Source organism: Apus apus, chromosome 2 (genome assembly GCF_020740795.1).
Source record: "Apus apus isolate bApuApu2 chromosome 2, bApuApu2.pri.cur, whole genome shotgun sequence".
Taxonomy (NCBI): domain Eukaryota; kingdom Metazoa; phylum Chordata; class Aves; order Apodiformes; family Apodidae; genus Apus; species Apus apus.
Window position 1 is genome coordinate 24,578,473 of NC_067283.1, and position 15,799 is coordinate 24,594,271.

General features: G+C 38.2%; 1 protein-coding gene across 2 annotated transcripts; it reads right to left on the minus strand.

Annotated features, from left to right (window-relative positions):
- Window positions 1-688: 688 nt before the first annotated feature.
- On the minus strand, window positions 689-8,783 carry SAMD9L (sterile alpha motif domain containing 9 like). 2 transcript variants are annotated; one of them, XM_051612389.1, is made up of 2 exons: window positions 8,741-8,783; window positions 689-5,541 (listed from the first exon to the last, which is right to left on the minus strand). In XM_051612389.1, the coding sequence occupies exon 2, from the start codon at window positions 5,538-5,540 to the stop codon at window positions 759-761; it is 4,782 nt and encodes a 1,593-aa protein (XP_051468349.1). In that variant the 5' UTR covers window position 5,541; window positions 8,741-8,783; the 3' UTR covers window positions 689-758. The 2 variants fall into 2 exon arrangements, with proteins under 2 accessions (XP_051468349.1, XP_051468348.1); XM_051612388.1 differs by lacking the exon at window positions 8,741-8,783 and adding an exon at window positions 8,456-8,548.
- Window positions 8,784-15,799: the final 7,016 nt, after the last annotated feature.

Genomic DNA, 15,799 nt, shown 5'->3' on the forward strand with positions numbered 1-15,799 from the left:
AACAGCAATAAAATGAGGATTGAATAATGTTTTTTACTTGTATCATATACAGACATATGCTCACATTTCAAATGTGAATATTTAGAAATGCCCTGAGGAGGTAAAAGACCATTGCTTCTGTCCTCCCACCAGATGTACAGCTTTGCTATTAATACAAGCCCATATACAAACACATTACATTATTTACGCATGTACATTTAAGCAGGTATAACAACTGAATGGCATTTTACATTACCCTTGTGCCAAGATGACACCAGATACAATGGAGCGTCAGGAAATGTTACATGATACATGTTTTCTAACATGAATTCCTTGTTATCACATTACTTACATAATGGTATGAAAATCATGGTGAGACATACTTCATTACAAGCAACGGTAAAAAGCTAGGGAGATAATACTGTTCTGAAAAATGATGGTATTTATAGATAACATTGTCAAAGTATTTTCTTTCAGATTTTTTTTTTAAATATTTCGTATGTTATTATCAACTGAAGAACTTTGATTAGTAGTGACCAGTCTACAGGACTAACTGCACCAACATCTCAGTTTGACTGGCTCTGCAAACAGCAGTTATAACAGCATACAGCTCTGCATGGGACTGAAAGACTGGCATACTGAGGGGGGAAATACAGTGAACAGCCTGAAGTTGCAATTTGCAATTGTTGATTTAAAAAAAAAAAAAAAAAAGCCAAACTGAAAACCAGTTAAAGGATAATTTTGCCTGTAAAAGCCTTGTCATTGAGAAACTGCAATAGTTATTGCTTTAGTGACAGACTTTGTACGTTGTATGCCAGGAGGCCAGCAATGGAAAACCCAAGGTAAAAAGACACCCTTTTTATGTTAGGGCCATTTTTCAATAGGCATGAGGGAACAGGCTGTGCTGGTATCCTAAAGGTTTCGTTGCTGCCACAGTCTATATAGATAACTTTACCCTCAGCTCTTCCATCCAAAGTAAGCAAAAGATCTTTGACAGCCTGTTCCTTCCAGATGTTTCCAGTCTGCCACAGGGAATTCAGTTCCTGTTCTGAAAGTGAACTAAAATGCTCATCTATTTTTTCTTTGTGAACAAATCTGTTTAGGCCACTGCCTTTTGTCAGATAGAAAAAAGCTACAGGCTCCCTGGAACGATTCAGGGTTCCATAGAGCTCTTTGAAAGATTCACTTAAGCGGCTTATAGAAGTTTCAATTTTTCTGGAATCCTCATTTAGATTTTTGCTGTCTTTGGGCCAGAACAATAGGGAGGCTAGGAAGAAAGGCTCCACACACTGTGAATTTGGTTCCACTTCTTCTAGAATGCTTAGAAGCAGACTTCTCAGCTCTTTAAAAGGACGTAACTTGGTGGATTTAGGTTTAATGCAGTTTAGAACAATATTGGACAAAATAAAATTCTGTTTGTCTTTCAGAGTTGCTTGTCCATTCTCCTCACACAAAAATGCATATGCTTCTGCTATGTCTTCTAGTTCTTTGCCAGCATTTTTGTGATTTCTGTGGAGGTATCCCAAAATGCCAGAAAATGAGTCTGCTTTGGAAGCCTCCATAGTGTCCCTGTATACTTTTATATGCTGAGACATGGACAACTTTGACACCTGTTTACTTTTCAGTTGCTCCAAATCAAAATTACAAAATATTTCTCTGTATTTGTTAAAACATTCTTGAACCTTCTTATACATTTTATCTTCTACAATTTCTTTTTCATTTGTCTGTGTTTTGAAAAACACAAAATAGCTTTCAAAAAAATCAAATGCCCTTTTCAACCGTGATTGCAAATTACTTAGAAAGCTGGAATAATGTTCCAGAACCTTGAACATTTTACTCTCTTTGTTAGGGTTATCTGCTTTCAAAACACTATCTCCTGATAGATAATTTGTCATATTTTTTCTACACTGGTAGTCTTCTTTGCTGAAAAAAGGAATATGGTAAAGTACATCAAGAACGTAAAGACCAGTTTCTATCTCTCCCAGATAACCAGCAGTATTGTATGGTTGAATCTTTCTTTTAAGCTTTTGATGCTGCAAATGTTCATTTTGTGCACATTCAGCTTGCAGCTGACATTCTCTGAAAGCCTGTGAAGCTTTCTCAGCAAGCTCTAGAAAGTATTCCAGGTCCTCAGCTGTCAGGACTGCACTCTTTGCTTTCAACTCTACACATTGTCGTTTTAGCTTACTTTTAAAGACTTGACCTAATGTATCTGATATGAATGAATGGTTTGGTGCCCTTTGTTTGGCTTCTTTAGCCCACTGTAATGCAAAGTCAAAATTCTTTTCTTTAATATAGAAGTATCTTGCTAAGGCTTGGCAAATGAAACCATTTCCCTTAAATCTAGCAGATGCCTGTTTTAACACATTCTGTACTTTACCCCTCTTCTCTTCTGTATGAATGGCTTCAATTAAGGGAGAAAACAATGTGTCTGACTCATCGCCATGCTCCTTGCGCTGTCTAGTAATTAGCAGGGATTGTATGTCGTGAGTAAGTTTGTCTTGCTTTGGTGAAGTCTTACAAAATAAATCTTCTTTCAGTAACTGCAATGTAATTTCACTTTTAGGCAAGCCACAGGTTACTTTCAGTTCTGTTAGGCACTGAGACGCTATCAACGGGTGAATGATACGAAGAGCTTTGTATCTCGAGTATTCATGTACCTGACAATATATTAGAATATTGGAGCAAATTCCCATCTTTTCTATCAATTTATCTTTACTGCAGCCAATCTCTTGAGAATTAATTCCTAAGAATTCTTCACATAGTGATATTGAAACCACAGATGTTCTTACATATGCATTTAGCAGCATTAGATAGCAAACAAGTTGTGCTGGTTTAGAGGCAGTATTGAAGTTAAGCAAGGTATGTTTTACCACTTTTTCTATGTACTGTGAGTCAAAGTTTTGCTTCATAATCATAAATGCATAGAAATTGTCAGGATTTGAATGCACCTTCTCAATAGATTTTAGTTTCTGATCAAAAGCCCTTTGCTCTTTTTCAGAAAGCATATGTTTTAAAGAAACACTGTTCAATGAATTTATTCTTGAACTTTCATCAGGATTCTGAGATCTCATGCAGTTTAGAATGATCACTAAAGGGTTTACATAAGGAATGTATTTTTCTGTTATAGCCAACTCAATTTCTTTCTGCAGACAATCAACATATTCTTGCTCTTCAAAATCATCCACAAGAAGTAACACTGGTAAATAGCCTGTGTCATTGTTTGCTCCGCAGGTGAGTAAAGTTGTCACCTGTGCTCCAAAATCACTTGCTTTGTTTTTCAGAACAGCACATCTGAATTTGTTCCGGAGATTCCAAAGGATTTGCATAGCTAATGTTGTCCCACCACAGCCTGGGTGGTGGTAGAGGTTGATAATTTTTACAGGTGACTGATTAGTGTTGTTAGATGAAGACACTATTAGGTCTGCAAGCTTTTCATAACTGTCCCTTCTGACAAAATCTGAAGTATGTTTTTCTGAAGAAAAATAGAAATTCCACCATGATACTTTACTACCTCGATAAAAATCTTCTTCCTGCTTTTTAATGAAAAATGTAAATTTATCTTTATCCTTCTCTATTTCTGTGCCTTTGCATTCATTTTCACAAAGTATTTCCAATGCTGCCATGGAGTCTTCTTCCTTCTTTAAAAGAACAGTAGAAAGACCAACAGAGGGCAGAAGCCTTTCAGAAGACTGTGTCACTGATTTTGATTTTATGATGGTACCATTTACCATTTGCAGGCTTAAATTAGAAACACATTTATCAGAAAGTGCTTCCTCACTAATGCCTCTAGTGTGCAGAAGATCATTCCATCGCTTGTATGTATCTGGACCAATGCAAATGCAGACCATGTAATCTAGTCCCTTTAATTCTTGGTAAAATGTCACAAAAGTCTCAATAAAGGGATCTGATGAATGTTCCACTTTGGAAAGTAAAAGAAACACTGTTAAGAACTTTCCATTGTGCTTTACATCTTTGTGTGAAAGAAATGAAATCATTTTTCTGACATCAGCAGCTCTGTCTCGTTGCCATGAAATGGGATCAAGTGGTATTTCCTTATTGCCTTTGAAGTCTGATCCACCATTGCAGAAAATCCAGTTGGTCTCCTGATGCAGTTTCAGCTTTTCAGCGTGATCAGAAACTGAACCCATCTTGTTTTCATAATGATACGGAAAGTGAAGTCTGGCATTTCGATTTTTTTGGTAAGTCTTGAGCACACCATTCACTTCTGATTCAAAATCAAAGTCAAGCACAGCAAACCATTTTATTTCCTGTAAAAAGTCAAAGTGTGAAGTTTGACTTGGGTGGCACTTGTTTGTTACCAAAATGTAGTAGTCATAATAAGAGCTATCCAGTGAGTCTCTGTTACCTGTGAGCAGACTAACTAGCTTTGGTCCTTCATCCATTGGCTTCTTTCGCTTTAAGTTATGTTCTTCCTCTGCACTTTTACGAGAAGTTGCTAAAGATGTCAAGTTACTTTTAAAAGTTTCAAATTCTTTTGTATTATGAATATTTTTGGAACTAGCTCCATCCCGGATGTAGACAGCTTTTTTCCACCTCTTACTCTTAATTTCGTACGTGTTGGTAGGAAAATATTTTGCATCACATTTGTAGTATTTGGGAATCACGTCTACTTCAATGACAAACTTATGTGATGAAGTTCCATCTTGTAATAATACTTCCACAAATCTAGGTTCTCTGATGCAAACTTTTGCAATGTCAGTGTGTTGCTCATTAAAGTACTTTCTGAGTGATTTATTCAAATGGTCAATGTATGCTTCTTTCTTGGTAACTCGTATTCCTTCAATTTGACCATGTGGATTGTCACATACTCCAAAATGAATAGTGCCATTTGTGCGGGAGTTCATGCAGGCTGCAGCAAATCTAAAGACTTCATTGCTAAATTTCATCATGATATCCTCTTCTGGTACATTCTCTGTGTTGGTAAGTGATTTGAATTCATGTGCTGGATCAATGAGATTGAGTGGCCCTGTTTCAGGGACATTAAGAATATTATGCTGTATGTATCGAGTACCGTCCCTGAAATAATCAAAAGGATATGGCATACACATCTTTCCAGTTGGGTGCTGGGTGCTTGACAGTGCCTCCTCTGATACATTCTCTTTGTCAGATGACTTGATTGCTTTTTGGTCTTCTATGGGCTCTGTCTCGGAGTCCTGTAGCGTATTGGAATTAAATGATACGTATTTCTTCTTGCACTCTTTCTTTGCAATTTCTCCATCTTCTTCTCCATTGAGATTCTGTTCACTGCCTTCTTCTTCCACAGCCTGGTTTGAGCCTTTAGCTGGAATGCCATGCTGTTTCAGGAAATGCATTATTTGAAGAGCAGGCCCATGAGGTATGCCCATTTCCAATAAATCTTTTTTAGTCATCACTTTCAAAGAAACACCTCTCACGTCTTCTTTAAACAGGATTTCTGCATATTTCTGGTCAATCTTTACAACCTCAGTTGCCCATTGTTGGACTTCCTCTTTTGTCCACTGTTCAAGATGTTGATATGAATAGGATTTCTCATTTATTTCAGTGCTTGCATTTTCCATTCTTTAATGAAAAAAACCACAAAATTATTAAACAAGTGATTTATAATAGCCTATTAACTGAACAACACATAATTTCTTGCTATTATCAGCCATTAGTTTATTCATTAATGTAACTGGCCACATGGAATACAACAGTTCAATTAGGGGACATTGTGGGAATGCAGAGTAAGATACAGATTTATTACAGGATCATTTTATTTGAATCATGTTTTAAAACCATTTCTGTAGCTGATACTGCACAAAAATTTTGACTGATATGTATGTATGGTCAATTGGACATCTATTTGTGGTTGTATTGGCCATCCAGTAATAAGAATCGTAGAATACCCTGAGTTGGAGGGGACCCACTAGGATCATTGAGTCCAACTCCTGACTCCATACAGGACAAAACCCACATATCTAACAGCATTGTCCAAACACTTCTTTACCACTGACAGGCTTGGGGCCATGACCACTTCTCTGGGAAGCTTGTTCCAGTGCTTGACCACCCTCTCAGTGAAGGAACTTTTTCTGAATATCCAATTTGAACTTCCCCTGACTCAACACCAGACAGAAGAGATCAACACCTCTCTCTCTCTCCCTGTCATGAGGAATTTGTAGGCAGCAATGATGTCACTTCTCAATCTCTTCTTTTCTAAGCTGAACAAACCTGGTACACTTTGCTGCTTCTCCTAAGTCATGACCTCTAGTCCTTTCACCATCTTTGTTTCCCTCCTTTGGACACATTCTAATATTTTTATATCCTTATATTGTGGACTCTAAAAATTCAGGTGAGGCCATACTTACGCTGAAGATAGTAGGACAATAATTTATTTTGATCAGTTTGCTTTACTGTGCCTAATGAACCCCAGGATACAGTTGGTCCTCTTGGCTGTGAGGGCACATTGCTGATTCTTATTCTGCTTACCATCAACCAAAACCCCCAGATCCCATTCTGCCAGGCTGCACTCCAGGCTCTTGTTCTCCTATCTACTTGTACATCCAGGATTTTACTGTCCCAGGAGCAGAATCAAGCATTTGTCCTCATTAAATTTCACATGGTTGGTAACTGCCTAGTACTCTAATCTATGAAAATCTGTTAGGCCTCTTAATCACTGGCTTCTCCTAATTTAGTGTAATTGGCAAACTTGCTTCATGTACACTCAACTCCTGTGTCCAGATCACTGATAAAAATGTTAAGAGATCTGTCCCTAAAATTGAGCCTTAGAGAACACCACTAGTGACTGGCCACCAATGAGCTGTTACTCCATTTACTACAATGCTTTGAGTCCAACCCTTCAGACAGTTGTTCACCCATGTGTACATGTCACAAATGCCTCTCATTAAGTTCCCAGTTTGATGAAGAAGAAAAATCAGCTTCACACGGAAATCCAACCTTTTGATTTAACCCTTTGATGTGATTAGGTATAGAATTTGCTTGAACAACACCACAAAGAGACATTGGAGTTGAAAGATACTACTGTGATTACTTAGCTGTTGCTATTGCAAATGAAATGAAGCTCTTTTCCATATTACCTTTTCAGTACCTTTTTCATTCACTAAGGTGTCTCAAATTAAACAAAAGCAGGTATTTCAGCAGCATTTGTGGAGATAAGTGACAGAAAGAACAATATCTTACAATCTGCTTGGTCTTAGCAAATGCGGACTTTTTGCAAAAACTTCAAAGAAAAAATACAAGACAATAAAATAATTCCACTTAATAGTGTCTAACTTCATCCTTTCACTTCCTTTGGAAGAACTGTATTCATTAATCTAAATTTTTCACTTTATGGAATTGCACCCAGCTACAATTGTTGCATTAGTGGTAACGGTCTCCCCCGTGCACCTTTTCTTATTTGTAGCTAAGTGTTCCTGAGAAAAAATTACTTCTTAGAATTTTTCAGTGAAATTTTGTTTTCTGAAACAACACTTGTTATTTAAGCCACTTTATTGGCATTCTTTCCTTGATCTATTATTTAATTTCCTAAACTGTAAAGTTTAATTGAAAGAATAGCAAAGATTTCTTATAGCCAGTGCAGGAAAACAGTGTTCGCACTTTTGGATAAGCTGCCTTCTGATGTAACTAATGAACTGTGAAAGCAGATAAAAAAGTGGGGCTGTGGGCTACAGAATCCTGCAGTTGTGTTTTCTCTTAACAGACCTTTCCCTTTTGCTCACAGAAAAAAAACAACCAGCAAACTAGTTTCTAGGTCTTTAAAATGCCACTATGGCAAGCATATATTGTCAAAAATTGAGGGTGCAGAGGGGAAGATGCTCAATGTTTTTCTATTACTGAAATAGTTGTCATGTTCACTAGTAACTCCACCCAGGGTATCCAATAGCAGAGAAAAGAAACTGAAACTAAAGCACTTCTGCTCAGAGACAGCGTTCAACCCAGCAATCTGAAAGTATGATCTTAATTCCCACCAAACGTAGACTTTGTATTAGAGGTACAATTTACTTCTTACATAAAAGCAAACATGTTTATGTCCTTACAACAGTTACTCCATGTTTTATTGTTTGGAACCCCCCCCAGTGAGATAAAACTCCAGACTGGGATACTTTTGTTTCCTAGACTTGACGTAGTGTTTCGTGTTACAGGCTAGTTAATGATTCTGGCTGACTGAAGTACCTTAAAGATGTTCTTTTCCAACCTGGAACAATTCTGTTATATTATTTCTGCAGAATTACTTCTTTGAGGACATACACCTTGGGATTATTTCCTGTAATCTTATAAAAACCAGTATTCATGTGCAGACATTTAACACATTTGAAAGAATTTATTTTAGTAGATTATAGATCATCTTACATTTAAAATTAATGAATTAATGTCCCCCCCAAAAAAAACCTCAAACAAACAAGAGAGAGAAATGGTATCAGACTAAGCCATTAGGTCTTCATAAAATATTGCAACCTAGAAGTAAATATGTACTTACTGTAAATGCTCTGTTCTGCAGGTTTTTTTCCTACAGCTGTTCAATATACTTGTGTTGTTCAAGCAGGAAACCCAACAGCTAGAATTCAGCTGAACTGCTCATCTAAAGTACGGGGGGAAAAAGCCCTAAAATTAGTTTATAAACTTCTAACAGAAATCTAGGGTCAGAAATAGTAGGAAGGAAAAAGCATTGATAGACATGTGATCAGTTTTTCCCCATAGCAATCATCCATCTCTAGAGGAAAGAAGTGTCAGTGCCTGCTAGAAAATATTTATTATTCCTTACCTTTTCCTTGCATGCTTCTAAATTACCCTTCCAACCTGGTGTCTAATTGCTGTACACTGGGCAAGTCGGAAGTTGGATGTTGCAGAGAAACAGGAGGAAGTAGATGTTGGGTGTTTGGGAGGTTCTAGTGCTCTCATCTCCTTTTGCTTTCTCTTTGACCAACCAAAGTTGCTTCTGGTCTGCCTCTTCCAAACTTTCTATTTGTGAAATCATTAGTATTTTAAGAAATGAATGCAAGAATTCTGTTCTAGGATGCCCTTATTAAAACACTTACACAGCACTGTCTTGAGCTGCTCTCCAGAAACCTGAGAAATTAGGAAACATGGTCTGAACAATACTAAGCTAATGCAATGCAATTCATTAGATGTATCATCTTAAACCTGCAGAACTTTCCTGGAATGAGGGGGAAAAAGGGAAATAATGCAAGAGATGCTTTTGAGAAATGTTAATATTTTTCAATATAGGCACTTTTGAGTAATCAGGCTTACTGACTTGTTCCTCCTCTTTTTTGCTTGATTTTCCACACTGCATGTTAGTTTATTCCTGGTCTCCTTTTTTGGAGTAAACAACTAGTTTGATTTGAAGGTAGCTTGGCTATAGTTCTGTGGATAGTTTACTCCAGAAATGTTTTCCCTTAGGCAGTGTGCTCATATAGCAACCAGTCCAAAGATAGCAGGACCTCATAGTCTTTTAGGAGCAGTTGGCAGGTCAGAATAGATAATTTCCACGTAGATCTTGGTTTATTAGCCAGTAGAACTGATGTTCAGACTGAGACTCACAACAGCCTTGCTTGATTTTGCACTCTGATGAGCTCACAGCCTGATGGAATCTCCACAGGCATAAACTGACATCAACATAATCTTAGTGCTCATGTAAAGAGCAACTGTACTCCTCTGATTATTGCAGGCCACTTATCTGTTTGAGCCACTCTGTAGATGTTAGTTTTGTTTCCTTAAATTGCTGGCTGTTTCCTGATTGTATGGTATGGGATTGGGCTTCCCTGAGCTGCGCAGTAGGGGCTGATGTGACAACTATTCCTTCCCTGCAGCAACTTTTAACGAATGGCTCTTAACCTGACATTTGCCAGCAGGTTGTGATCTCAGAGGGGTTTGAAGCAGTATCGTCCTTCCTCCACTTCTGGCCTCTTCTCTTGCAGCGAATGAGGCATGGACCCCTGCTCTGGTGCAAATGGGAATCGTTTATTCCAGGCAAGAATCGTCCATTATTAGTACATACCTCTTTTTATACCATAGCAGTTTGTCCTTGCTAAACATTGTTTCTACTTCTGCTATGCTGCATATGCTTAGCTCACCAATCAGCTCAGCGTCCATCTGGTGTCCACGTGAAGGCTACACAAGTGGTTTACCTATTCATTGGATTTTAGAGAATTAATTTACCTAAGCAGTATCATCCTTCCTCAACTTCTGGCCTCTTCTCTTGCACTGTATGAGTGTGCGGTGAGCTGGTCCCAGGGACTGAAACACTCTATTATGCATCAGCTTAGTCTATGGACAGATCAGATCTGCTCAGCTTTCCCTAAGGTTACTTGAGCTCCTTATTAATGCGGGCCAGACTGTACCACTGGAAGGAGTAGAAGGTGCTTTAAAGCCACATACATGTAAGGACATGTACATTTGATGGCTACCAAAATCTACACAAACAACAGATGAGTTTGTTACGCATTTTGTTTTGTGTTCAGCGATGTCGGTCAAAGTATGGGAAAGCTCTAACAGGGAAATGGCTCAGATTACTCCTAACTTGCCTTGTTGCTTGCTGTTATCTTGTGAAAAGTAACTGCCTGCTTAAAAGGCTTGGGCATTGTGATCTGAAACACTGGTTTTACCTGGCTAGCTGTCTTTCTAGGAAATACACAGCTCCTTTCTCACCCTCACAATTTCCCTCTTTGTTTATGACTTTTGTTATAGAATTATACATCACAGCTCTTATTCATATTCTTTGTGGTGGAACTCCTAAGTAGATGATATCCTTCACTGATAAAGTCAGAACAAAGACATTTCTCAAGTACTCTTTTTTTTATTTTTTTTTCTTGGTTTCGTAAACAATCATGGTTGAAAACTGGCACTCTGTGTACCCTTCCTATGCTGGCAGGCAGGTGAAGATGGGTGCTGAAGCTCAGTAGTATTTTTGTGAAGTTACATCCTGCTATGACTGCAGGTTGTGCAAACCCAGCTGAATTAGCAAGCGTGAGTGCTGGTAGGAGTGCAGACAGGCAGCAAGGACCCTTGAGGGGTTGGACCCCAGAGTATGTTACTCAGGCTGCCTCTGAACTATGTGGTCAGCACTGAACACACCTGTCTGAGGCATTTGGAGGATCAGAATTAGATTAGATTAGATTAGATTAGATTGGATTAGATTAGTTTAGATTAGAACAGAACAGAACAGAACAGAATAGAATAGAATAGAATAGAATAGAATAGAATAGAATAGAATAGAATAGAATATTCAGTTGTAAGGAACCTACAATTATCAGGCAGTCCAACTGCCTGACCAATTCAGGGTTGACCAAAAGTGAAAGAATATAATTAAGGGCATTGTTCCAATGCTTCTTAAACACTGACAGGATTTGGGGCATTGTTCACCTCTCCAGAAAGCCTGTTCTAGTGTTTGACCACCCTTTCAGTAAAGAAATATTGCCTAATGTCCAGTTTAAATGTGCAGCTCCCCTGGCACAGCTTTGGAACATCCCACATGTCCTAACACTGGACCTCAGTGAGAAGAGATCAGCACTTCTCTCTCCACCTCCTCAGGAAGCTGTAGGGAGCAATGAGGTTGCCCCTCACCTCCTCTTCTCCAAACTACACAAACTCGAGAGTCCTTAGCAACTCCTCATAGGACATGCCTTCCAGCCCTTTCATTATGTTGTTGCCTTCCTATATATTTGTAAGTAGGTCTTTCCCTTTCCTTATATTGTTAGAGATGGAGAAAAAGTGATCACAGCTGCTGTTGTTAGAAGAACTTTTTCTATGTACTAGAAGACTTATTTCATCTTCCGCAGTATCTTTTCCCACCAAGATAAAACATTTTTTTAGGCCTTTTCTAAACTTTTTGTTTGCATTCGAGTTGCTTCTTAAACACTTTCCTCATTTGGCTGTATCTTTCAGACACACTTGAAAATAATTTCAAGTGGAATCCAGTTTTGTAACTGTCCTAGCCTGCCATTTGGAATAGTGATCTGAAACATTTTAATGCAATTGGAATGTCCTGTACCTATAGCTGCAACTTGTGAATGGGACTAAGCATGACAGACTTAAAGGACTTGAAAAGTCTTGACAGCAAGGTTTTGAATGGAATATGATTTGATAAATATTAAAAGTCAGGCAAGGTGATGTTAAAGAGGAAAGGGTAGCTCTACGGAAAACACATGATTTGGGTTTTCTCCTAGGTAAGCTTTTGTATTGACTAAGCAAAACAACCTTATTAATTTACTATTGAGATGGAAAAAAAACTACATAGAAGCAACTTTTTAGAACAACAGGAAATATAAGAGATGTTCCTTGATGAAAATCTCAGTGTTGACATTAGACAGTACGTTTCAAAATAAGAATGTGTTCCTTTTTGGTTGAGGCATGCTATTGTGTAGAGGTAGTCTAGTTCAGAAGCCCTGCCCTAATATTTCTTCATTAAACTGTAGCTGAGTTACAAGGTCCACTGTGATCAGAAGCTTTGTACTTTGCCCTGGAACGCAGGACACAGCCTGAAGAGACACATACATATTATCTTTCTAGGTGGAGCAGGATTTCTAACACGCTGGTATTTGCATTGCATGTTTAACTGAACTGTGATGCAAATTTATACTTGAATGGACTCCTTAGATGTCTGATCTTTTATTTGTCTTCTGCCCCCCTTGCCTATTGTTTATTTACTACAGATTCTAATCAAGAAATGATCCTTTGCACTTCCCCTTCCCCCCCTATTATTTTAATGACACAGCACAACTGTCATTTCTATTCCAAGGCTGCAGCAATTTTGTTGCTTACAATGTGATCCCATTTTATCTGTCTGTAAGTCTTTGGAAATTTTTGCTGCAATTCTGTTGCTTTGTAGAAGAGCCTTATGGCCTCCACAGAAAGGCAGTGAGGGAGCAGGGCTTCTGCTCTGTAGGAGCTGGGTTCATTTCGTACACTCAGGAGTCTTCATGAAGAACTTCTTGTTGAGGAAACATTTCTGTATAGACTGAAATGGACTGTTAAATTGTCAGCCAGTAATAAAGATTGGATTCAGCATTTTTATGTTTTTTAGAGATGCTTACGAACAACATTCTGCAGCTTTTCATGTCTGAGTAGAGAATATACTAAAAAATTCAGCTTGACTTACTGTTCTAATACAGTGGCATTAAAAATATATTTTTGGTTGGCTGCAAAAATATTGTCAACACAGCCATTTAGCGACCTAGAAAGTAGCTATTATAAATCAGGAAGCCTTTTATAGGAGGCAGGATTGAAGAATTGGTTCCCCTTCAAATGTACAAGTCAACTGGGACAGGCCCAATTTGCATGTCTGTCAGAAAAACTGTTTGCTAGTATTACCTTCTTTCCCTCTCTTTCTCCCTTTCCCAAGTGTAGTTACCCAGAACATCCTGCCATCTCCTGTGGGAGGCCATTGCCCTCTAGCTCCCAGAAAGATGTATGATTCAGACTCACTGATATCAGTGTAGTGACATATTTCCAACAGAATTATGCTAACATTGAAGAAAGTCCATAAAAAATTTGATTTTTTTTTTTATCTGAGTGAGGCAAAAAGAAAGAAAAGATAATTAAACTGTTTAAAGTAAATATATAAAATGAAGTTTTTTAACCTGAGATTGTAAAACAATGAACTCTTTTCAAGGTTCAGCTTTCTACAGGTACACGCACAGTGCTGTGCTTGTATTTTGCCTTCATATGTAGCTTAGCTGGTCATACATGTTTCAAGCAGGTGGTCAAAGGAAGCCTCCCTTCTCTTTACATTAACATGAATTAATTGTGTTAATGGCATTGATAGTGTCATTTTTGCTAAGAACTACCTACTAATCCTCTCATTTCCTGTGCTCACAGAATCACAGCCATGGCTGAGGCTGGAAAGCACCTCTGGAATTCATCTAGTCCCACTCCTGCACAAAGCAGGGTGTTTGGAAAATCTCACTCCATAACTTCTATATCAATTAGTCTTAATAGTATAAAACTGTATTAACTGTCTTTATAAAATATATGTAGTTTACATTGTATACTGAATATCCATGTTTAAGCAAGCAAAATAAAGGACACCAGGTCATCACAAGGAAGGGGACAGCCTGGCCCCTGAGATAAGGACTTTGCTTCTTGGAATCTTAAAAGCTGTCCATGAAGGATAAAAGATACCCCTGGACAACCAAGATAACAGAAGCATCCTGGACCCTTTAATATGTCTTTGAAACCCTCCCATTGTCTGTCATCAGAGATAAGTAACCACAACAAGATCAACTCCAGGGCTGTCTGATCAATAGAGAAGATGATGACACCATGGAAATATAGAGTTTTACTATGATTAGTAAATGGTAGTTTGTGTTTGTTAACTTAGTAATTAGTCAAACTCAGTTGCACCTGAGTGCTTAAAAAGCTTGTAAAACTACATTCATTGTGCCCAAATTTGAATGGGACACCTTGTGTGCATGAATAAAAGAATTACTCTTGTTATTTTATGCTTTGCTTCCTACCCTTCTCTCCTGAGCTGGCATGGCATTGTGCATGTTGGTAATAAGGGTCAGTGCAGCAGGATGCTCCATCTCTCAATATGCCTGCCTTAATAGGATTGTGTAATATTAGTCTGTTGCTCTCTAGGAAGAGGTGAATGCTTAAAAGCCATAACAAAGTCTAAGATGGAGCATTCTCACATTAGCAGTGGTGAAAGCCTACTGAAGAATGTCAGTATTCTTCAGTATTCTTAGGATTTGCCTTCAAGCTATCTAGTAAGAAAAGGTCAAGTACCACATACCACCTTGTGATGTGGTACAAGTGCCTGGAGCTGCTCTCACTGCTCTTCCTGTTCCTACATCCTGCTTCCAGTTATGACTTATCTTCCATACCTTTGATCTCAAGTCCACAGCCTCACTTGATCAAGGAAGGCCATTCTTCACCCCCATCAGTGGACAAATGAAACAGCAAAAGTCTGTACCAAAGGGAATAAGAATAAAATATGACAGCACTTTTTCTATTTTTCTTCCTCCCACATTTGAAGTTTTGAACATACTACATTTTCATTTTCCCTATCTCACATTTGAGCAGCCTAATGTATACATCTTCTAGTTCAATAGATGAATGTTGGTTTTGGTAAGATTTGAGATAGATCTTACACTAAAAAAAAGAAGTTTATCCATCACTTTCAAATGTTATAGTACCAGCGGGAAAAGGGCAAGAATCCAATATGAAAAGGTTTCCTTTTTCATCTATTGAAATTCTGTGGCATTTCAGATGTTTTTTTTCCCCACATTTATTGCTTTTATACCTCCACCAAATGGGTTTATCCACCAAAAGTAGCTAAATGCACTGTGCAAATTTTGGAAGAATACTAAAAAATGAGCACAGTTGGAATAGGAATTTAAACCACTAGTGTGTTTTTGTTTAACAGGCAGTAATACACAAGACACAGTGAAGCAAAAATAGATGAGAACAACATAAGCAGAAGGCAACTTGCCTGTGTTTGCCCTCTGTCCCTTGCAATATCATATGACTCTTTGCAGAGCCAGTTCTCCAGTCATAGCTAGAATAACTATTCAAGCCAGACAATGGGCTTTTCTTCTTTCTATAGCAAATTAAGTTTCCCTACCAGTTTAATTCATGTCAGTGAATTTTGCTTGTAAGTGGGGAGTAGGAATGTGGCTACCATGACCTGCATACACATTCACGTTTTTACTGAGAGGCTGTAGCTAGGTGCAGAGAGGAAGCTCTGGGGTGGCCACAAGACTGGGGCTTACAGTGGAGCTAGGTGTGCAAAAAAAAGACAAGAGAAGGGAGAGGATCTCCAGGGGACATTGTACTTGACCTTCCCCAGAGCAACAGGCAGAATTGTGTTTATATAGTGAAC

Coding starts and splice junctions, on each gene's coding strand:
- SAMD9L (XM_051612389.1), bottom strand. CDS start 5,540: ATGGAAAATGCAAGCACTGAAATAAATGAGAAATCCTATTCATATCAA.